Here is a 21,508-nt window from a genome sequence, read left to right on the forward strand (position 1 = left end):
ATTTGGTAGTTATTGTTACATTTGATGATGCTGTCCATTTCAGTGTTTCCGAAAGTTGAAATTCGCATCCCCAAACATTCAACTTTGTAACCCATTTGCTTGTGAGATGTGCTTGATTTTGCATGGTCGTTTGATACAAGATATTCATCGATCATCCGTCAATGGGTAATATCATCAGACTTGGACAACATTCACCAATAGTCTTTGATTTAAACTTGTACAGTTTGTACAGTGTTGTCTGTCATAAAAGTCATGGTTTGACACATTTTCATCAAGCTATCAGTATCAACCAACAAAACTGGTCTCGTTGGTCAATATACTACTCATGATCATTGGAGATTGAAAGCTTGCGCTGCAACCATTGCCCGATTTCAAGTCTTAATCTTATGAAACATATCAATTCAAAAATCTAAATGGAATAGCTGTTAAACATTGTAGTTTATTCCACTACATCAAATTTCATCGGATTGTGCTAGCTAGCTCTTCCAAAACTGCCGACGATCCTAAATTAATCCGAATTTGTGCCAGTTCATCACCACGAGTAAAACCTAGATTTAAAATAGCAATAGGTTTTCCTGTAGATGCTGCTCGTTTTACCAGCCGTAGTGCAGAATAAACCTGCAACGAACTCCCAACAACCAACAACGCCTTGGCATCATCAATCATCTTGAAGGATGTATCTCGAACGGTCATGGGCATGTTTTCTCCAAAAAACACAACACTTGAATGTTGCACAATAAGAATTTAATCCATGATTAGCATCCTTGGATTATCACAGAGCACAGACAGTACTTGGTTATCATTGTTGAGCAATTTGGTTACTTTGGTTTTAATAAGCCGTTACATTCTGGACAATGCGGGTATTTAAAATGATTGTAGTCCCATTTAATCTATAAAGCAAAAGGATCCAAATATACTAGTCAGATCCACCCAACGAGACAAAAAGATAAACCATGACAAGACTAACCTCTACGTCTCCATCGGGATTTAAGCTAGAGGCCACATCAGCATTTGATTTCTCCGGATTGAGTCGCTGCCATTCATACACAATCGGGTTTATTTTTTGAAGCTGTTCCTGCATTGCACTCCGCTGCAGTTTATATCCACACGAGATGCAGTTTACCCAATGCAGCGTTCCATGAATTTCCAACAAATTTGGGTTTTCGATTACAACTGCTCGTCGATGTAAGCCGTCCACATTTTGTGTAATGCATCCGGCAATGTGAGATCTAGATTCTAGGGCAGCAATAGCATGATGGGATGCGTTGGGTTGAGCTTGACTTACTTTGGGCCAACCGAGGAAACTTCGAGCCCAATATCGCTGACGAAACTCGTGAGGACCAACAAACTGCTGGTATTGGATGGGTTTGAAGTCTTTGTTACGGGAGTAGATTCCCTGTGGGCCTCTGTAATCTGGTATTCCTGAGTCAGTGGAAACTCCAGCACCTGTGCATGTCGATTGATAATTGAAATGTGTAGAATAGTTAGTCAAGATCGCAGACCAGTGTCAGCAGTGTTGCGATGGCTAATGGTACCAGTAAGAAGCACAGTTTGTCCATGATGACGCATGAGGAAGTCGACAAGCTTGCTGGCGCTGTCTTTCACGGTACCCATCACTCGATTGTGCATGACTTGAGCCGACATTTGGAACAACTGTCAAGTGTTGGGTCAGCTTGCAATATCTGAGTCGGAACAAGAATTTGTTGCGGATCTGTAAGATTGCTTCATTCAACACAATGCATCGAATTCGACTACACAAATCATGATAGTCTAACGAGGTATTTCATTCATAAGTAGACATGATATCCAATCACATCTTGATTGAGTGGATTCAATCTTGCAAATTTGATCTTTTTATTACTGTATTTACGTAAATGAAATACTAAATAAACGATTACATCACAGTTCTAGTACATCCCACACTGTTCAATCTCCAACTTTCCCTTCATTACAAGCAAACATTGAATAATCAGCATGAAACAGTTGCATTCCTGAAACGTGCAATTTCTATCGACTAGAGCGCGAATGTACAAAGCAATCAAACTATAATTTGGATTGCAATGGATGGGTTTGGTATAGCCATACATTATACGACTGCCGAGTTTGAAACCAAACTCTTCCATTGCAATCCAGATATTGGGTTCGGCTTGCATCATATAATGGTCAATGTATTGATTAAAGTTGATTTCTGATAGAAAGCGCAGCAAGTATTCGACTATTATTTCAAAAGCAAAATAAACATGGCAATACAAGTTCCATCTTGCGTGAATATGGGGTTATTGCTGAGTTTGGATGGCCTTGGCATAAAAAAACATGCTTAGAATAACAACTTTCCTTTAGCTCCAACTTCTACTATTCAATTCCAACATGACCCCTCTCTCATTTGTTCTTGCAGTTTTGGCCATTACCCAGCCAGCGATGGCCCACTTTCAGCTCATGTCACCTGCTCCCCGTATCTACGACGACCTTCTTGAACTAGATGCTCCATGTGGTGGCAGCAATACCACTACGGTTCGACATCCCTTTCCTATCAGTAAGTTACCAAATTTTTGTTGTAATGGGCAATATTCCCGCAGTGTATGTTTGTTAAATCCCTCACTTGTCACTCTATACTCTATACTGAGGGATTTCATATTGTGTTCCAACTGGAGTAGAGTCTTGATAAAGGACATGCTAGTGCATTTGGCCTATCCTACTTTTCCAACATACCAATCAACTAAAGTGTATCCATACCAACCATTGTGGCGCAGACACTGCCAATCATTCTACCACATGAACAATCTCCAAAACCTATTCATTGATAACACTAACCCTTTGCATCTCATGATCTAATTTGAATTTTAGAGGGTGGGACTGTGACCATACAAGCCTATCATCCCAATGCTGCAGTGACATTTGGCATATCATTGCTTAAAGCTCCCATGACCAATGCAGACTTTAGCACCCCATGGCAGCCAGCCCGAACTATTGGTGCGGTAGGGTCGTACCCATTTGCTAACCTTGACATGTCCACCATCAGTGGAGTTGCCGTTGGAACCAACGCGACCTTGCAGATCACATTCAATGGTGGTGATGGTATGTTATACCAATGTACAGACATTACATTTACGGCTGCAACGGCTTCTAGCGCAGCATGGAGTAGTTTTGTCAGTATTCGTGGGGTTGTTAGTCTGCCGTCGGGTTTAGCTTGGCTTGCTGCCGTTGTGTTGTTAATGTAGTGGCAGGCGTACACTTTTGAAAAATAAAAATGATCCAGTTTTATTCCAAGCCAGGGTTGTAGGCTAGTATCTACAATCGTATATTCACGTAAAACACTAGACTAAAATACATAACAGTCATGTTGGACTGGTGCCAATCTTACTGGGCAACAGTGTTTTTGAACTCACTGGTCTTTTTTGATGCCTATTCTTGTACAAAAATACAGAGTGAATATTCACATCCTTGACATCTTTTCAACCTCCAATCCAAACATTGGGTGGCCGGCATGGAAACAACAGCTGCAATCTTGAGATATGTTGAACTAGATCGCAAACGTATCTGATATTAGAATAGAGTTTCAATAACATTGAATATTTAACCATTGTTTATTCCAGAGCAAAGTAGAGACTCCAACTGCAAGATCAATACAGAAAAGTGTTTCATTTACGTGAATACGGCTGTAAATGCTAAACCTCTCAACTATCAAAACACTCCAAATTGAAATTTTGGCAACTATAATCAACGACGATCCTTGTTTTGGCTTTCTTGTTCAACCCTTGCAAGCAGCATAAACTGAGCCTTAGATACTGCGTCTGCAGTTCCAGTAAGAGTAATAACACGACGACGCTGTCCTGGCTGTGGATCACCAATCTTGACCTGATGGATTATAATACAAATCATGAGTTAGTTGTAAAATAGACACTTGATCTGCTCGCATCAACTCGATAAATCTGCAAATACCTGACAGCCCGAAGAAATACGAACTTCGTTGATCTTGCAACCACCTTTACCAATGATTGCACCAACGCATTCATCAGGAATAGTAATTTGCTCAACCTTGGTGACCCCATCGCTTGCACCAACACCGCCCCCATATCCAGCGGAAGCCATCATCTGCATTTGATTTGGTGCTCCATAAGCTTGGTGATAGCCATAAACGGCCATCTGATTAGCAGCCTGTTGCTGAGCCATACCCTGCATTGCATTGTAGTAGCCTTGGTGACCAACACCGCCTTGACCGCCTTGCATGCCAGCTTGTGCGCCATAAGCAGCAGCCATGTTGGCATATCCCATCGATCTCTGCGCGACAGCTGCTGCATGTTGCATATTGGCATGTCCGCCCATTCCATGACCACCGTGTGGTATACCACCGTATTGCATTCCACCCATAGCACCCATACCATAGACAGCAGCAGCATTGGCAGCAACAGCCTGAGGAGAGTATAAAATTGTATCGGTATGTTTATCATTGACCTCGCCAACCAATAAACAGATCCGCGTAACAGCGATTTCCAAACACGAAGGAGTACCAATTACAGTGACAACTCTCTCGGTAGAGTTGGGTAGAGGATCGCCTTGAGCCAGCACACGACATCCAGAAACTTCCTGGATTTCCTTAATGCGTACACCTTGGCGACCAATAATATATCCAATGCGAGATTGTGGGACAAGAAGACGCAAAGTCACAGTGCGAGATTGGGGATCCGTATTTTGGTTGTCATGCTGTTGACCGGCAAGTTTAGTTGAGATCATCATATAGGCACGACCGTTTGCTTCAGCAGCTCCAAGTACAGTTACCACACGATCAAATACGCCTGGCACCTGACCCGAGACTGTCACACGAGAGCCAGTGGTGTCACGAATCTCAACAACATGTGATCCGCCTTTCCCAATGACTACACCGGCTTCTTTGGGAGAAATAAGAGAGCGCATGCGAATAGGCCTTGATTCGCGAGTCTCGGCATTAGAATCGGAGGGAGCCGTTGTTCTACCACTCTGGCCTCCATTTCCTGAATAGTTGTTACCGTGAGATCCGTGGTGATGGTTGTTGTTTCCAGATGCGTTGTAGTTATTATAAGTGCCATTAGATCCTGAATTAGGCTTTGATGTGGTTACACGAGCATTGTCCTCAGTAAAGGCAAGAGGAGTGACTTCTTCATCGTCTGATACAATTAATGAAATGGTGGATAGCTCAGCGGTATTGCTCTCATCGGTTGCTTGGCGTTTATAGCGATTTGCCCGATTACCACCATTACTACCATCCGAGGTAGAGTCTAGTGATCTTTTGCGGTCAGGAGAGCCCATGTGATTGGTACTGTTTCCAGAAAATCCCAACACCCGATTCAATTGGCTATACATGCATATTATTGAAACAGAAGCACATTATAATATGGAGTCGCAGAGTCAAGGTTCATCAAATTAAAAAGTGTAAGAACGAGAATAAATGTAGTCGAGATATCAAGGAGTAGTTTACAGAAAAATGAATATAGCGTTTGGACAAAAACATGGCAGAACCAACAAGACATTACAGAATATAAAGTGAATACCATAATCAAGAGATTCACATGAGCAACAGGGTTAAACCGAAAACACAGTCATAGTATCGATACAAGCAGTGGTTTCAATTATAAACGAGATGTTGAATGACCATTTGAAGCAAATAGTTGGAACAGTCATTTTGCAGATCAAAGAGCACCAGTCGGAAATAGAGCGAATCACCACATTAGAATTGGATGGACGTGAGGATTGTAAAGAGACGACAAGAGTGGTGCGGATAGACGGTTGTTTGAATGCAGCAAGTATATAAATATGAAAGAATAGAAGACAAGGTATATTAGGACATCAAGGAGACTGGCATATGGTTAAAGTGGATAAACAAACGGCAAGTTACGACAGTTCATGCAAGACACAAAGGATGGATGTAGACAGGGAAGACTGAGTGCGTACGCTATAGACAGGAAAGGAGTAACTTGGAATGCAGTGGATTGGCAGTAGAGTCCAAACCAGTCTTGATTGCCAATTCGTTTGGATAAAGCGAGGTGAAGTTGTGTGAATTGTTGGTGCAAACCTTGTTCTTGCTGCATTCTGAAAATCGCTTCATTCTGATCCACTGCACGGTTGGAGTCTAGATTACGATGATCACACTGCGTCTTGCCATCTATACTAGACTGTCTTGCCAACTCTACTAGACTGTCTTGCCATCTCTATTAGACTGTCGATCTGTCAGACTATTTCAATACACCTGAGGTTACGATGTTGTGGCAAGACGCTTTTGTCATCTGCACTTTTATTGTGAATATCTTGGTTTCATCTCGTCATTCCACAACAAGGATTCGATATTATGCCAAGACTCGGCACTGCGGGCGTGAACCCAACTACATCCTCAGACCAGATTCTTGCTCCTATACTTGACAATGCTGCCATCAAAAAAGGAAAACTTTCCATTTTCTCCAACAGTCGCAACTTGGCTCTGCAGAAACAAAAGGTGGGTTTGATTTCTATGGATGGAAATCTTTTATTCTGTTCTGAACTTTACATCTTTTAAAGTGTTACCAAGATATGCTCAAATAAAGCCGCTATTTGGTAACTAACCCTAACCCTAAACCACAATGTATCTTGGCAACCAATCTGATATTCACGATCATGGATGTATTCCTGTTTGATTTTACAATATCCAACGCCTTTCTTGATATCAATTTTCGTGACATTCTATCCACGGTCATCATATTCAATACAACCCTACGCGTTCATATCAGACTACCAAAAATGCAGAGTTGAAAACACTACCGAGCCACAACCCACCTATCCTAACACAAACCCCATCCTCTTCAAGTCTGACACATCGCCTTAAATCTAGATTTTCTCAAATCAAGGCATCAGCCATTGCTGTGTCAAAACGACCAAAATCAGATAACGCTATTGGCAGTGATGTGGACTCTAGCACCACAGACAAAAATTTACCCAGTGACTCAGAAAACAGGCTTTCTAGACAGAATAGTCTGGAATCTAAATCAACCCATTCAATATCCTCATCAGTGCTTTCCAACCAGTTCATAGGTGCAGATACTTTATCAAAACTAAACTCACAGCAATCAAATACTAAGTTGTCCAAACATGCCCATCTTACAAAAGTCGTTGAGGGAGAGTCCACAAGTCATCATAAACACAGTCAGGTACTGTCTAAATTATTTGATCGCGACCAAACCAAACTACCTGGACACCTCGAACCACCTATTCGCCATGCCAGCCTAGACTCCATTGGATCTCAATCTCAAACTAGCAAAAGCATTTCATCCATCAACTTGGTAAGCAAAGACTCTGTTATTATACACATAAAGATAGCTTATATGAGCAAACTCAGAATGACATTCAAAAAGCAGTGCCATGTATTCCAGATACAACCACAACACAAGATTCTGAGGATAAAAAACTTGACGTGGGCAACATTGCTGAAAAGAATTTCAAGTTGGATATACAAACCGAGCTGCCTTTCAAATCATCTCCATTGGTTTGGTTCAAAGAGCCCCCACACTCTAGCCAGTCTACCAAGAATGAAGCCAAGGTTGATGCCAAATCAAGTTTACCGCAAAAAAAATCTGCTCTTCAACAGTACTGCAAAACAATTGTACACATTCTCCGACGCAATGAGAAGCATCATGACAAGAAATTCACAAATGAAAATCTCGACAAACAAACAAAAGTTACTTCTACATCTAGTCTACACACTGTCGATCAGTCACAAAGTGGCATTACAGACAGCTCTAATCCATGTATATCCTCGCTAGATTCACTATCGGCTACAGATGATGTGGATGAAGCTTCATTGCAGCAACCAGATGATCCAAGGGTGATTTCTTCGCGTCTACAAAAGCCTGATTCAGATGTGGGCGAATCTTCCAAAAATAACCTCACCAAAAAAGTTATCAAATATTTTCGAGGAAACCAACTTAATCATCACAACGACCGCACTGGACAGTTTATGCTTGATGAAAACACGGATGATCCTGATTTGCAAGCCGCACTCGCAATCATCCGTGATTATATGATTGCTTCATCTGAACAAGAGCCTTCACTGCAACTTAAAACGTATCAAGATCTGGTAAAAAAGGTTTACAAGTTGGTTAAAAGTGCAAAAAAGAGGATCAAGAGTACAGTAAAGCATGTCGGAACATCACATGGCTGGGCCAACTCTGGACCGATAAAAAATGATCTGATTTCCGATCCCGGTATCAACCTGTTTGTAGAAAGTGTTGAAAAACGATTAGAACAAGAGGAATTTTTTCATCAAACGCTTGCTGTACATAGAGCTGGTGTCTCTGCTTACACTGTAGAAATTGAACCTGTTCGCGTGCCAAAATATGGTGGTATGCTGGAACAGCGTATTTTTGACTCCAAGGTAAACGCTGGTATACCAACCAGTATCAAAACCAATGCCTTTGAAAAGCAAACCTCAGAGAAACTTAAAGGAAGATACTGTGATATTGATAACGGCGAGGATGACGCAGTATCACTCAGAAATGATGATGATGATGACACCAACGATGTTGTTTACGGCACATCCAAGTATCGAGTAATTGATTTGATCAAATCCAAAGATCTTACTTTTGACGATTTGATGCTTGATGCCAAGCGTGTTTCTCAAAACGTACTTGCTGGACAATCGGAATCAACTCTTGCATACACCTCTTCAAGAGGATCGCTGGCTATTCCTATTTCAGAGGGCCAGCGATCCAGTAAAAGCTATTATCAACTTAGTTTAGAACGCAAAAAAAGCTTAAACAGCAACAATCGACTAAACAGTGCAAGTATGTTTTTAAAAGCATTTCCCAGCTGTGATCGCATTTGCAACCAACCTACAAAGTTTAGCAGTGCTGTGATGGACTGTGAAAAAACCACTCTGGATTTTGACTCTACCTTGCCTGCTGTAAAACCTCCCAAGCATGCGCATACAGATGACAAGGAACCTGAGTCAAAAATTACTCAACCCAATGCTAACTCGGCTTCATCATTTACAAAAAGTCCCTCCAGATTTGTGTTGGAACCAGCTGGTAATCAGCCTGGAATTGATGTGGATAATTTACTCACTCGTATATTGGGTGACGATGATTTTAAACGTACGCTTGTCGGCCCTCATCTTTTTAACCGCGAAGCACATCCAAATCTGTTTGGCGAAGAGTCTGGTGCACCATTGATGTCTGAACACGATCAATTCTACTCTCACAAAAACGATATGTCATCCCACGTAGACGAGAGTGATGCTGACAACGAGTCTATTTGCTCTTTTGTGGATCGTGGTCCTACTTGGCGCGACTTTAAACATTTTTCTCAAAAGTTGGAGCCATCTTATGAGGATGAAAATGTTGCCAGTGGGTTAGATCGAGTCGGCCTGATTGATTATGATTCTGATGAAGACGATGTAATGCAAAGCCACCCACTGCAGAGATCTAATAGCGAGTCTTGCGACTTGTTTGAATTGGAGCTTTTGTTTGAACAGCATCGTAAACGAAACAGGGCAGCCTATAAGAGCGGACACAGTGACTTTTCCTCAAATTTGAAGCCAAACGGCCAGTCATTTGATCAAACTGCTCCAGCGGTGCAACTTGGACCTGCTCAGCTAGGAGCAGTGAGTGCAGCAGCCGATGAGTATCTACGACAGTCTCGTATGAATCCAACATCAAATATAGTCAATGCACTAGGCACATCTGTAACTGGTGCCAATACGACACGATGGCATATGCAGTATCCATTGAGGTCATCTGAATCTGCTATTGAGAGTCTATCCGCCAAACGGCTACGTAGCAGTGCAGGCATGAAATCGATTGACAATTTTCTCTGTAGTCAAGAGGCAGCAACTACTTTGGACAATGTTCCAGAAAACACATGGGATGATCTTGCAGGTGTAACAAACTTGTCCCGTACTGCTGAATTTAAAAGTCTTATAGGATATATATTTGGAGATCAGAAAAAAGGTGCTGCAAACGACCAACTGAATAGTGATGTATGTGTAGATGGATACGGCGCAGATGAAATGATCCCACTTGATTGTGATTATCCTGTATTGTCAGAGACCGATGGCATGACCGATTCTGATAATGAAAGTGAAGCAGCCGCCAACAATCGAAGATACACTTACGAAGAATTATGGCCAACAACTGAGGCTGAAATGCGTGTATGTCAAGAACTTGACTCGTCATTATCACTGGATGAAGAGGTCAATATGCTCATGTGTACAGAAAATCTCCAACAAGAATTATCCGAAGCACTTGCAACCAACTTAGTTCATCAAAACCAATAAATATATCTCTCATCTTGGCTGGTTTGTTATTGCATGTTGCAACGTGTCAGATCAGTGATTTACAGTTATATTCATGTAAAATGGAGCACTATTTCGCAATGACTGTTTGGGTTTGAAATAGTCCATGGCCAAATATCCAATATGTTTTTCTACTACAAATCGATTGCATTGTTCAATAAACACAATGTCCATTATACAAATTAAATATAGTTTTAAACTGAGTATTCTTCATTTGCAAGTCATACACCACGATCACCGGATTTCATTCATGGCAATCCAGATGTTGGGGTTGATTGTTTTCAAGTGTGTACAAACTCTTGTATCCTAATATCAGATACGTTTGCGCTCTGACTTAGAGCAGACTGCACATCTTGGGAATACATCAGCTGTTTTCATGCCAATTATTCAATGTTTGCTATAGAGTTGGAGATTAAGCGTTCAAAGCAGTGCCCATATTAGTTTCAATACATCTCATACCCTTGACACTTGTTTGGCTGTTTTATCCAAAAAGACCACAAAACCAGTGAGCTTCAAGTTCAGAGGATACAATGGTGTCCCCAGTAGGTTTAGCGAAAACTGGTTGTTTATTATGCATCTTGACGCCTCTATTAATGGTCTGTTGCGTGAATATGTCTGCAAGTGCAGTATCATGCGATGGTGGTTGTATTAAATTATGCGGCTTATATTGAATCGAGTATGAAATCTGAAGTGATGCATTGTTATGCAATTTATGTTTGGATCAGTGACCTTTGAATGACGAATGACTCGTGGAAATAGGTGTGGCATCTGAAATGCCACATTATCGCACAGTTTACGCATGGGCTTATGACTTGTGAATGCTGGATGACTCATAAAGAAGCAATCGAGATGTTGCAACCACGGCAATATCTTGCCATATGCTTAGATGCTTGCAAAATAGCTGTTATTTAAACAGCCAATCACAATTTGCCACGGTATTTGGCGTTGCCAATATTAAGCCGATTTAAACTCGCCCAGATGAGCAACTATAAAAGAAGGCCCAAGATACTACACTATTGGACTATTAGTGATTGCACTGAGCATTCTATTGTACTATTGATTTGATATTTACTTTCAAGCTACGAAAAATGTGTGAATCTGAATCGTCTTGTACTGCACCTCCCTGTCTTCGTGCTGAACATCGTGGGCATGGACATCATGGACCAAAGTCAGACTTTGTAGGGCATCACGGTCATGAACATCACGGCCATGGACATCACGGGGGTCCACATCATGGGCATCATGAAGGTCCGCATCATGGACACCACGGGGGTCCACATCATGAGCATCACGGAGGTCCACATCATGAGCATCACGGAGGTCCACATCATGAGCATCACGGAGGTCCACATCATGGACACCACGGAGGTCCACATCATGGACCAAAACCAGACTTTGTAGGGCACCACGGACATAAACATCATGGGCATCACAAAGGTCCACATCATGATCGCAAACACCATAAAATTGGTGCTTCGCTCTCTAAACAAGTTCGTAATGCCATCATTGACTTGATCAAACAAGCAGATCATCTTGACTTTGATCATCACGGAAAACATCATGGAAAACATCACGGAAAGCATCATGGAAAGCATCACGAGAAGCATTTGAGTAGTCAGCATGAACACCATGCTCATCACAGTAAGTATTTACACCATTTGCTCAACAATGTCAATCATTTTAACCAACACTTTCTCATGGAAAAACTAGAAAAGCATCATGATCTTAAACACCATGGCCCTAAGCATCATGGTCCCAAGCATCATGGTCCTAAGCGACATGCACACAAGGGAAGCTCGTCTGGATCTTCAGATTCAGATTCCTCGAGTTCAAAATCTTCAAAATCATCAAAGTCTTCGAAATCAGGATCCTCAAGCTCAAGCTCAGGATCTTCAAGCGACAGTGACTCTAGCTCGTCTACATCTTCCGCCAAAAGCCATCATTGCAAATGCTGTGCAAAAAAGTCTCAAGATGTAAAGGATGTAAAGGAGACTGTGGTGGACCAGACCGAGCAGAGCAGTGCAGTTTCTGTATCTGAACTTGAACCTGAACAAATCAAATCAGATGCTCCAAAGTCAGCCGAAGAGACTCCAAGCAAGATCTGATCAAAGCAAGCATTGGAAATGATATTTGAATCAAAAGCCTGATATGATCAAACAATTCTCATTCTGAAATAAAAATTACTCTCAATTTCATCCAACCAACTGGAATAACAAGTTTACTGTTTAATCATTTTATTCAATAGAAATACGTTGTACATTGGGGTCACTAGTGACTTCTTCCAGCCTTTCAAATTCAACATGTAGCAAATGATCAGCAAAGGAAGCACTTAGTTTGGATATATCTGCCGAGTCGGAGATATGGAACTGGCGAGTAAAGGACGTGGAGAAATTCTCGCTGTCATGGTTCCCCTTGAGTATCAGCATACGGCGGGAAGCGTCCAAATCAAGTTCCAGCTCATCCCTGGTGATTGGCTCTGGAATTGGTATTTGGTATGTGATTTTGTGGTTTGATTGTGGTGCCTGGACTGTTTTCTGAGAAGCTAGAGTCGAATCAGTCTTTTGGGTTTCAACTGTCTCCTTTGTGGTAAACTTTTGAGTTTTCAGGGCCAGAATGTCCTCGAGTATTTGGCTGGCATCATCTTTTTGGGATGTTTCTTGTTTTTCCCGAGTATCTGGACAGAGCGCATACATGGCGTAGGGCATGTGGTAGTTGGAGGTAGGCTGGCGATAGAACAAGAGCCGTTCAACAGCAGACTCGTTTGACCTTTCCCGCATAGGGACGAGCATTGGGTGATGGATTATTTGATGAGGGTTGATGCAGATCATGTTTGATTATCGACTAGAATGTATTGATGAAAAGTGAACGGGACAATCCTCCACTTTTATACTCGCAAATACCTGTAAACCTCTGCAGATCAGCTTCATGAATCCACTGGAATTTGCTAGAATTCATCCAATGCTTGCCATGACTTTCAGTGTCTGAGCAACGCGTCTGCTTCATGCAAATGGAAGTTTCGGTTGCTGTCCAGAAATTTCTAGAAGCTTAAATGTTTGCATTGAATGGCATTCATGAGTCTATAAATAACTGCAACATTCACCATGCAACCCAACAACAAACTTGATCAATCAAATACTGAAACAACATGCTTCGATTTGCTACTTTTCCTCAGTCTGTTTACTACGAACCACCAATCTATCGCCTGGTCCAACAAGATGACTCTGACCAGGACGATTCTGCGTTTGTGTCCGACTATCCCATCAGATATTGCAGAAACTGTAGAGCTCCATCTCAAACACCCGGTCTACAGCCCATCTACATTACTGATGGTTCTGCTCCAGCCATTCGTCACCAGCAACCAGTCCGACGACCACGCAAGCAGCGGCAGCAAGTATTTCGTTCTCGACCTCAGTCGCAGCGTGCTAGCATATCCGACTCTCCACTATTTCAGGACTTGTTTGAAACCGATCGTGACGTAACTGACTCTGCTCGCCTGGATGTGTGGGATCTACTGCATGAGATTCTCGGTGACTCGACAAAGCAGAAACATCCACAAGTACGACCTGATCATAAAATCAAGTCCAAAACAGAAGCGACTCCAGTCTCCAACTTAATCCGTATCAATATTGTCGATCGCGAACCAGCTGGTAAAAGCGATACAGTTGAGCCTGTGCATGTAGAAACAACCACACAACTAGACAATGTTGATAGTCATTTGAACAGTGAGTCTGCTGGTGACGAACACAATGAAACTGCTGCTTCAATGGAGATTGACAAAGAACCTGATGCTGAAACGTCACTCCTTCAACCAGATCCATCAGTGGATCAACCAGTGGATCAACCCAGTGACCAACTGGCTCAATCACCTCCATCTGAATGGACGTCGATCGATCACTTGGAACCCACGTTACTCTCAATATCACAGAATAAACACCCAGTCCAAGAAGCAGCTCAAGAAACAGATACTGCGTATATTTACCGAATGCAAATCCCTGACGGTGTGACTCAAGGCATGCTGGATGTGCAAGTAGATGAAGTAAGCAGACTAACTCATATCAAGACTCCTGGTGAATTCTCAAAGTCTATTCAGCTTCCAGACAATGCCGATCTCAGCAGTCTTTCTGCAACAATTGGCAGCAGTGATAATATTTTAGAGATTGTTCTTGACAAGATGTCTGCTTAAACTCGACCCATTTCTCCATCCAATGTTTAATAAATTTATTTTAACCATCAATTGACATTGCATAGTTTGAAGAGGAATATTAGCGAGTGTGGGTTCCAAAAGTTAGTATGCGGCAAATCAAGCTACTCCGACAGCCGGTTTTCTAAACCATTTGAGTGCGCCTAAAATATGTGGTGCAGGATAAATACCCACCAGACGATGCTCACATATTCGACCTTTTGAATCAAATAAATACTCAAACACTCCTTGGTATTCAACCTTTGTTACATTGACAAGATTCAGTAATCGTGGACGACCTTCAAATGACCACTTCACAATCAAGCGAACTTGAGATGAGTCCAGCTCTTTGTGAAGATATGTGGTTGCAGTATCAGGAGACGAGGGTCGATCATGGTTGGGAAAAGTAGAGTCTGGAGCAGAGTTTCCGTCAGATAAACCACCCGTATCGTCATTGGAATGTCCATTTGGTCTAGTCAACGTGTTGTAGTCGCTTGAATGTACTTGTCGAATGCTCATGATCTCAAATGACGTTTCTTCAAAACAGCATTTGGCCGACATGCGCACAAATTCAGCAACCGATCGATAATATTTGATTCCTTGACTTGAAAAATGGGAATAATGGGGATCAGTAAATACAATATCGTCAGCGTATATCTCTGGATGGGTAAGACCCTGCTCAAAAAAATAGGGAAGCTCGTCTCGAATAACCTGCGTAGCTTTTCCAGCATTAAGATAGAATATATCCAAGTCGTATTTATGGTGAGAAACAGAAGATTTGTAAAACTGTGACGAATCATGACCATTTGTGTGGTTTGTATGTTGATGGGTTTCAAAGGGTGTCATTGGGTTGAAAAGACCAGATGCATATGCATGTGGAGTGACACTGATATTAGATACTGGTAAATGGCGTGAAAAAGTGTTGGCAGGAAAAATACTCTTGGATAGTATAGAAGGTGGTAGAGTATGATGCTGAGTAGTAGTGATTGGATGAGTTGGTGGATTTTTATCGTCAATAGCAGAACTCTGTTGAAGCAGGTTGGAATAAGTGTTTAGACGACCAAAATCATGCAATGGAGGTAAAATTCTAAAGCCAGAAGACATATGAGAGAGTTCTAGTTCAGCTTGATCCATCTCAGAAGGTAATACAAATCGATTCATATGACGATGGTGCAATGAGTCGGAACGTTTGGTGGACCATGAGGCCAGTCCAGCCCACCAAGAGGACTGAGTTGTAGCATTCAACTGGCTGGTATTAGACACGCTGCTAAATGCATGTATACGCATATGCACTGTGCTTTGTACAAGAGAAACTCCAGTAGTTGTATTAACAAGAGCACCCACTAGTCGCAGGTTTCTACATAGTGTCATGGCTTAATATCAGCTCAACAACCTTGTTGACTTGACCTTGTATTAAAAAAAAGCCGAGTTTAAAACACTTGAAACTCATCACCAACAATCACGTGCAGTTTGATTCGATTTTATTGTAGATCAATATGCAGCACCAAACATTGCAATTCTTGTCAACTGGCAATAGTGTCGAGTTTATCGATTTATTTCGTAACCTCATGAATAGCCTCGGCAAGGTATTTAACGTTACCACTTGTGATGCCTGCAATGGAGATACGACCATCACGAGTTAGGTACACAGAGTAGTCCTTGCGAATGCGATCGACTTGCTCGGGTGTCATTCCAGAAAAACAAAACATGCCAATCTGAGAAGTGACGTGAGCCCACGAGTGCTTGGATTTAAATGTGTCCTCAAGGTGTCCACGAAGCTGAGCACGCATAGAAATAATACGATCTGCCATTCCCTTGACTTCGCCTCTCCTATATAAATACACATTTTAGTCAAACTCGATGCAAATCAACAGCTCGCATTTTATAAAAATTCATCAAGCCATGTGTACCATTGCTTGCTGAGTTTGGGATTTTTGAGAATCTCATTGACAATACGAGGTCCACTCAAAGGTGGATTAGAATAAAGAGGACGAATGATGATTTTGATTTGGGAATCAACACGCTTGGCTTCTTCCGCAGAGTCGGAAATAACAGAGAAAAGACCAACACGTTCACCATAGAGACCCATGTTTTTGGAAAAGGATTGAGCAAGCAGAATCTTGTGACCTTGAGCAACAAAGTGGCGAACGGCAAAAGCATCTACGTTAGTGTCGCCGGATGCAAAGCCTTGATAAGCCATGTCAAAGAAAGGGGTAATATTTTTGGCCTTGGCAATCTTTCCAAGTTCTATCCATTGTTCCTGAGAAGGATCGACACCTGTGGGATTGTGCGCACAGGCATGAAAAAGAACTATAGATCCGCTGGGGATTTTCTAAAAGATGGGTAAAGAACAAGCAAAAATTGATCCAGTTATTACGAGTCAAATACAACACATGGTATGAATTGACGACACATACGTTGAGATCTTCGCACATGCCCTTGAAATCAAGACCATTTGTGGATTTGTCAAAGTAGCGATACTGACCAACTTCAAGACCAGAGTCCTTGAATATGGGTGTATGGTTTCCCCAGCTGAGTATAAAGATGGAGCAAACATACAATTATAAGTTTCCAGAAATATATATAGTCAAGCTACTTACTCACCTGGGGTTGGGAATGTAAATCTTTTTGCCACCTGCACCCTGAAAATAGCGGCTAAGGAAAATGCCTCCAATACGAAGTGCACCAGTGCCAGAAATGGATTGAGCAGTGGAGATCTATATTTTAGAGATATTAAATCATAAATATAGATTTGTGACCAACCCGATACAGTACTGTACGCACACCAAAAGAATGCGGGTCCATATGTAGATCAGCAAATAATGATGTCAAATTAGATTTACCAAGCCATCCTTGAGTGACTTGCAATCTTTTCCATAAGCAAGTTCGGCAGATAGTTGGTTGAACTCGGCATCACCGGAAATTCCAAGATACTCTTTATTCATGGCTATTTTAAAGATTTTTTCATCAGCCTATTTAATTCGAACAAGTAGAGCAGGCAGATGAGGAATTTAAAGTTAGACGTGCTATAAAGATCAGTAGAATCTGGCTTACATTTCATACCAGAAAATAGCAAAGCCATTTATTAGTAGAAACATGTATGGCCCATCAATTCTGTACAAATAAATTAATAGCAAATAGACAGTACCAGAAGAACAGAGGGGAGCACATATGGCATATTCCTGTCGTCACGGTAAGCGCCTACACCCAGATTCATTTTTTTGGGGTTGGTATCTGCCTTGAAGGCCTCAGTTACTCCCAGAATAGCATCGGGAGGACCTAATAAACAAATTAAAATAAGTTGAATAAAATAGCACGGTTTTCAGTATGGAGATGCTTAATGACTGAGCATCCATAGTATATATTTACCCATAGGGACATTGGACCAGGTAGAGAGAGTAGCCGAGACAGGTCTAATATGAGGCCGTGATAGAGTGGCAGGAATGGAGACAGAGCGTCCCAGCATTCCAAATGAGACAGAGCGAGAAGAGGTGCTAGAACGAATGATCCGTGCGAGCATGGTTAGGATAGATGTATGGCTAAGCAGCCGAGTGTTCTAAAGCCATTTTAAAGCATTGAAAGAGCGAACACGATCACTTGCAGTCAGAACAAAACACTCGAGCCAATCGACTCTGCCAAAGTACTCGAACCACTTGGATCTACCAGACAAGAGTATAGATCCAACTCAGTCGTTCGTAGCAACTTGTCACGTACTAGTTTAATTCATTCCCTGTGTTACGAGTTAAATCTCAGTCATTCATAGTAGCTAAAATGAATCAAATGCTATCAGCAACACTGTAGGTTTGACTTCAATGTATAGTCATGACTATACTATACTGTTACTGAACAGTGTCATTGTTTCTACAATTTGTCTAATTCTTGTATGCTGCCATCTAGTGACCGGAAACGAATTCTTTCTCTGGTTGCTGCGTCAGCTGCTGGAGCAATCTTGCTTCAACGGCATTATGCTGCCAAAGCTAAACAGTCTCGGATAAAAGAAATGGCTCATCAGCATGTCGATACTGCTGATGGCTCGTTTAAAGTGGACAAGAGTGTCAAGGTAATCTTTTCATCGTTTTTGCTATTGTGCAATTGAGTTTTTGCATTTCATGCTGGCCAGCCATCGCGAATAACTGCCGGTTTCTATTCAACTTACATGTATCGCTTTATATTCTCCAATCAACTTTGTTGCTTAGGTGGCTGTTGATGGTCGTTTTTTTAAGCAGCTCGTGCATATTCTTAAAATATGCATTCCTTCTTGGAGATCCTCTACTGTACTTATTATTATGCTGCATACATTCTTTCTGGTGCTACGAACTCATCTGACTGTGATTGTTGCTCGAATTGAAGGTCGACTTGTCAAGAATATGGTATTTTTATTTCTCTACAAAACAACTGTTCAAGCCCAACAATTAAGCTTTCATTCTTTAGGTTGCTGCCGATGGAAAATCATTTTTGAAAGGGTTAGGGTTTTTTATGGCAATTTCTATTCCTGCCACATTCACAAATAGTATGGTGAGTCATTTCATGATATAGCATCAAGAGATTCATCTGTTTGTAATTTGAATGGCAATCTTACTACTTGGAAAACGCCAAATTTTAGATCAAATATCTTCAGTCCAAGTTTGCTGTTTCATTGAGGTCCAAATTGACCCGACACGTCCACTCGCTGTATATGAGCAACAACACTTACTACAAAGCTATTAATTTGGATAACCGTATTCAGGGTGCTGATCAGTAAAGTAGATGCTTTAAACTGCCATGGCAGGAATTTATCTAGTTTATAGGTTTTAGACTGTCGTGATTGACTTTTTCAATTCAAATTGTAATAGGTTGATTACTACGGATATCAACAGGTTCTGTATTGCATCTGCAAGTCTTTATTCCAATGTAGGAAAGCCGTTATTGGATATCATTATCTTCAACTACCAACTTGCTCGAAGTATTGGCATGAATGGAATGTGGGGATTGGCACTCAATTATGTCATTACTGCCGTGATTTTACGAGCCGTGACTCCGCCGTTTGGTAAAATGGCCGCAGAAGAAGCTAGGCTTGAAGTATGGCAATCTGTTATGATATAGCACTGCATGTTCCACAATATACAATCTAATAGTTACTAATGGGTTCTGAACACATAGGGTGATTTCCGCAGTGCCCATTCTCGTCTCATCACTAATGCAGAAGAAATTGCATTTTACAATGGCGAAGACCTTGAAAAATCTATTTTGGACAGGACCTATTCAAATCTGATCAAGCATATCAACGATATATACCGTATTCGGATTGTGTACAATATGTTTGAAGATTTCCTTATCAAGTACAGCTGGTCGGCTATAGGATTGATTATTGCTAGTATTCCAGTGTTTTTCCCTAACATGGCTGGCGACCGAACTCGGAGAGAGGAGCAGGCTTTGATGGATGAGATAAAGATTTCCGAATGCGGGGAAGTGGAGGGAGAACTCGAGATTTCAGGAGTAGTCAAGTCAGATAGTTTGTTTACTGGTAATAGAACCCAGGGTTTTATTACCAACAAAAGGTAGGATAGGCTATGCTGGAATGTATGGTGTTCAAACTGCTCCACTTTTAGCTCTTCAATACCTGGCCATTACCAAGACTCACATTTTAAATTTTAGACTCATGGTATCTCTTGCAGATGCAGGTGGCCGTATTATGTACTCGTACAAGGAGCTGTCTGAGCTTGCTGGATACACATACCGCGTCTACAATATGATCCGTGTTCTCGAGGACCTAAATAAAAACAAATTTGTGCGACCAGAAACAACCAACAATTCGCCATACTCGATTGAACAGTGCAACGGCATTGTGGAGTATAAAGAAAAAGGTAACACATCTGGTAATGGTTGAATGTGAGACAAGACTAAGATTTGACTGTTTTATATTTCTTAGCGGGAATTTCATTTAGTCATACGCCGATTGTTACACCTTATGGAGATACAGTCTTGGTGGAGAACCTCACACTAAATATTATGCCTGAAAGTCATTTGATGATTACTGGACCCAATGGTGCTGGAAAATCCAGTATCATGCGCGTGTTGGCTGGCATTTGGCCTCATTTTGCTGGTACCATTGTACGACCCTTGCCTGAGCTTACCTCAATCATGTACATCCCACAACGACCCTATCTTGCAATTGGCACGTTGCGTGATCAGATTATTTATCCGCATTCATACAAAGATATGCAGCATACAGGACGAACAGATGCCGAATTGCAAGACATTCTCAAAATTGTATACTTGGATTACATTCCGACGCGTGAAGGTGGACTGGATGCAGTCAAGGAGTGGAAAGATGTGTTTTCTGGAGGTGAGTTTTAGGATACATGGTTTATTGCATTCTAATTTTCACTGCCATGAATACACCTGTAAATAATTTTGGATGTCTTTTGCAGGAGAAAAGCAGCGTATTCAACTTGCTCGACTGTTTTACCACAAACCCAAATTTGCAATTTTGGACGAGGCGACATCAGCCGTGTCTAACGACGTCGAATCTCTCCTCTATACCTCTGCAAAAGAGGCTGGTATGACGCTTATTACGATATCTCATCGACCCTCGTTATTCAAATATCACCCATATCTACTGCGTATAGGTGAAGGGGCAACACAAAAGATGTGGGCATTGGAAAAGATTGGCACGACCAAGTCGTTGGTAGAAAGTGTTGCGTCGGAGATCAAAAAACTCAAAGGACAGCTGGGTAATATGGATTCTTTGCGATCGCGGTTGAGCGAAATCAATCAACAATTGTCTTTGGATATCAAGGGTGAAGGATTGAAGCATGCCAACCGGAATTTGATTTGATGCAGATGCGTGCATGTGAAATGAATGTGCTTTTCAACTATTTCAAGATTGGTTTTTAGTATTCAAAATTAATCAGCCATGCAGAATATGAAGAGTATCGCAGAAAACAGCTCTAGATTTATTCAAATACTTTGATATAATAGGGAAATACTAATAGAGATCAAACCAGCAAGTAGAATAGAAACGATCCAAAAGATAAGGGAGTTGAGATGCGAAGTCG

At 41.5% G+C, this 21,508-nt stretch overlaps 11 protein-coding genes across 11 annotated transcripts; 6 read left to right on the forward strand and 5 right to left on the reverse strand.

Moving 5' to 3' along the window:
* Nucleotides 1-459: 459 nt before the first annotated feature.
* On the reverse strand, nucleotides 460-1,658 carry BATDEDRAFT_20316 (uncharacterized protein; the record flags this gene model as incomplete). The annotated part of the gene is made up of 4 exons (XM_006680590.1): nucleotides 1,536-1,658; nucleotides 968-1,446; nucleotides 823-890; nucleotides 460-721 (listed from the first exon to the last, which is right to left on the reverse strand). The coding sequence occupies exons 1-4, from the start codon at nucleotides 1,642-1,644 to the stop codon at nucleotides 460-462; spliced, it is 918 nt and encodes a 305-aa protein (XP_006680653.1). The 5' UTR covers nucleotides 1,645-1,658.
* A 709-nt stretch (nucleotides 1,659-2,367) lies between these two features.
* Nucleotides 2,368-3,218, forward strand: BATDEDRAFT_90668 (uncharacterized protein; the record flags this gene model as incomplete). The annotated part of the gene is made up of 3 exons (XM_006680795.1): nucleotides 2,368-2,533; nucleotides 2,845-3,075; nucleotides 3,097-3,218. 3 exons carry the CDS (start codon nucleotides 2,368-2,370, stop codon nucleotides 3,216-3,218), a joined length of 519 nt encoding a protein of 172 aa, XP_006680858.1.
* Nucleotides 3,219-3,717: 499 nt separating this feature from the next.
* Nucleotides 3,718-5,283, reverse strand: BATDEDRAFT_26534 (uncharacterized protein; the record flags this gene model as incomplete). Its single annotated transcript, XM_006680631.1, has 2 exons — nucleotides 3,718-3,855; nucleotides 3,940-5,283. The coding sequence occupies 2 exons, from the start codon at nucleotides 5,281-5,283 to the stop codon at nucleotides 3,718-3,720; spliced, it is 1,482 nt and encodes a 493-aa protein (XP_006680694.1).
* On the forward strand, nucleotides 5,261-6,452 carry BATDEDRAFT_37245 (uncharacterized protein; the record flags this gene model as incomplete). The annotated part of the gene is made up of 1 exon (XM_006680745.1): nucleotides 5,261-6,452. A coding segment is annotated over one exon (186 nt), but the record flags the coding sequence as incomplete, so codon positions are not given.
* A 640-nt stretch (nucleotides 6,453-7,092) lies between these two features.
* Nucleotides 7,093-10,287, forward strand: BATDEDRAFT_35652 (uncharacterized protein; the record flags this gene model as incomplete). Its single annotated transcript, XM_006680717.1, has 2 exons — nucleotides 7,093-7,151; nucleotides 7,321-10,287. 2 exons carry the CDS (start codon nucleotides 7,093-7,095, stop codon nucleotides 10,271-10,273), a joined length of 3,012 nt encoding a protein of 1,003 aa, XP_006680780.1. The 3' UTR covers nucleotides 10,274-10,287.
* A 554-nt stretch (nucleotides 10,288-10,841) lies between these two features.
* Nucleotides 10,842-12,506, forward strand: BATDEDRAFT_37246 (uncharacterized protein). The gene is made up of 3 exons (XM_006680746.1): nucleotides 10,842-11,300; nucleotides 11,360-11,932; nucleotides 12,002-12,506. Exons 1-3 carry the CDS (start codon nucleotides 11,270-11,272, stop codon nucleotides 12,394-12,396), a joined length of 999 nt encoding a protein of 332 aa, XP_006680809.1. The 5' UTR covers nucleotides 10,842-11,269; the 3' UTR covers nucleotides 12,397-12,506.
* A 19-nt stretch (nucleotides 12,507-12,525) lies between these two features.
* Nucleotides 12,526-12,996, reverse strand: BATDEDRAFT_26538 (uncharacterized protein; the record flags this gene model as incomplete). The annotated part of the gene is made up of 1 exon (XM_006680632.1): nucleotides 12,526-12,996. The coding sequence occupies one exon, from the start codon at nucleotides 12,994-12,996 to the stop codon at nucleotides 12,526-12,528; it is 471 nt and encodes a 156-aa protein (XP_006680695.1).
* A 414-nt stretch (nucleotides 12,997-13,410) lies between these two features.
* On the forward strand, nucleotides 13,411-14,530 carry BATDEDRAFT_33524 (uncharacterized protein). The gene has a single exon (XM_006680707.1). The coding sequence runs from the start codon at nucleotides 13,437-13,439 to the stop codon at nucleotides 14,472-14,474; it is 1,038 nt and encodes a 345-aa protein (XP_006680770.1). The 5' UTR covers nucleotides 13,411-13,436; the 3' UTR covers nucleotides 14,475-14,530.
* A 61-nt stretch (nucleotides 14,531-14,591) lies between these two features.
* On the reverse strand, nucleotides 14,592-15,842 carry BATDEDRAFT_90422 (uncharacterized protein; the record flags this gene model as incomplete). Its single annotated transcript, XM_006680872.1, has 1 exon — nucleotides 14,592-15,842. The coding sequence occupies one exon, from the start codon at nucleotides 15,840-15,842 to the stop codon at nucleotides 14,592-14,594; it is 1,251 nt and encodes a 416-aa protein (XP_006680935.1).
* A 93-nt stretch (nucleotides 15,843-15,935) lies between these two features.
* On the reverse strand, nucleotides 15,936-17,985 carry BATDEDRAFT_37247 (uncharacterized protein). The gene is made up of 7 exons (XM_006680747.1): nucleotides 17,841-17,985; nucleotides 17,620-17,750; nucleotides 17,315-17,443; nucleotides 17,076-17,188; nucleotides 16,889-17,003; nucleotides 16,382-16,803; nucleotides 15,936-16,301 (listed from the first exon to the last, which is right to left on the reverse strand). The coding sequence occupies exons 1-7, from the start codon at nucleotides 17,935-17,937 to the stop codon at nucleotides 16,025-16,027; spliced, it is 1,284 nt and encodes a 427-aa protein (XP_006680810.1). The 5' UTR covers nucleotides 17,938-17,985; the 3' UTR covers nucleotides 15,936-16,024.
* A 369-nt stretch (nucleotides 17,986-18,354) lies between these two features.
* Nucleotides 18,355-21,288, forward strand: BATDEDRAFT_90669 (uncharacterized protein; the record flags this gene model as incomplete). Its single annotated transcript, XM_006680796.1, has 9 exons — nucleotides 18,355-18,531; nucleotides 18,668-18,841; nucleotides 18,903-18,986; nucleotides 19,075-19,208; nucleotides 19,304-19,529; nucleotides 19,611-20,008; nucleotides 20,106-20,314; nucleotides 20,380-20,796; nucleotides 20,882-21,288. 9 exons carry the CDS (start codon nucleotides 18,355-18,357, stop codon nucleotides 21,286-21,288), a joined length of 2,226 nt encoding a protein of 741 aa, XP_006680859.1.
* Between the last annotated feature and the right edge of the window lie 220 nt (nucleotides 21,289-21,508).

Source organism: Batrachochytrium dendrobatidis, assembly GCF_000203795.2.
Source record: "Batrachochytrium dendrobatidis JAM81 unplaced genomic scaffold BATDEscaffold_10, whole genome shotgun sequence".
Lineage (NCBI taxonomy): Eukaryota > Fungi > Chytridiomycota > Chytridiomycetes > Rhizophydiales > Batrachochytrium > Batrachochytrium dendrobatidis.

What these genes read in the sequence shown, in the direction of transcription:
- BATDEDRAFT_33524 (XM_006680707.1), top strand. Translation starts at nt 13,437, where the DNA reads ATGCTTCGATTTGCTACTTTTCCTCAGTCTGTTTACTACGAACCACCA.
- BATDEDRAFT_37247 (XM_006680747.1), bottom strand. Translation starts at nt 17,937, where the DNA reads ATGCTGGGACGCTCTGTCTCCATTCCTGCCACTCTATCACGGCCTCAT. An exon ending in AGTCACTCAAGGATGGCTTG is followed by an intron (nt 17,189 to 17,314) that starts GTAAATCTAATT and finishes TCTAAAATATAG; the next exon opens with ATCTCCACTGCTCAATCCAT. An exon ending in ATTTACATTCCCAACCCCAG is followed by an intron (nt 17,004 to 17,075) that starts GTGAGTAAGTAG and finishes CTTTATACTCAG; the next exon opens with CTGGGGAAACCATACACCCA.
- BATDEDRAFT_37246 (XM_006680746.1), top strand. Translation starts at nt 11,270, where the DNA reads ATGAGCAACTATAAAAGAAGGCCCAAGATAC. An exon ending in TAAAAGAAGGCCCAAGATAC is followed by an intron (nt 11,301 to 11,359) that starts TACACTATTGGA and finishes TTGATTTGATAT; the next exon opens with TTACTTTCAAGCTACGAAAA. An exon ending in TGAACACCATGCTCATCACA is followed by an intron (nt 11,933 to 12,001) that starts GTAAGTATTTAC and finishes TGGAAAAACTAG; the next exon opens with AAAAGCATCATGATCTTAAA.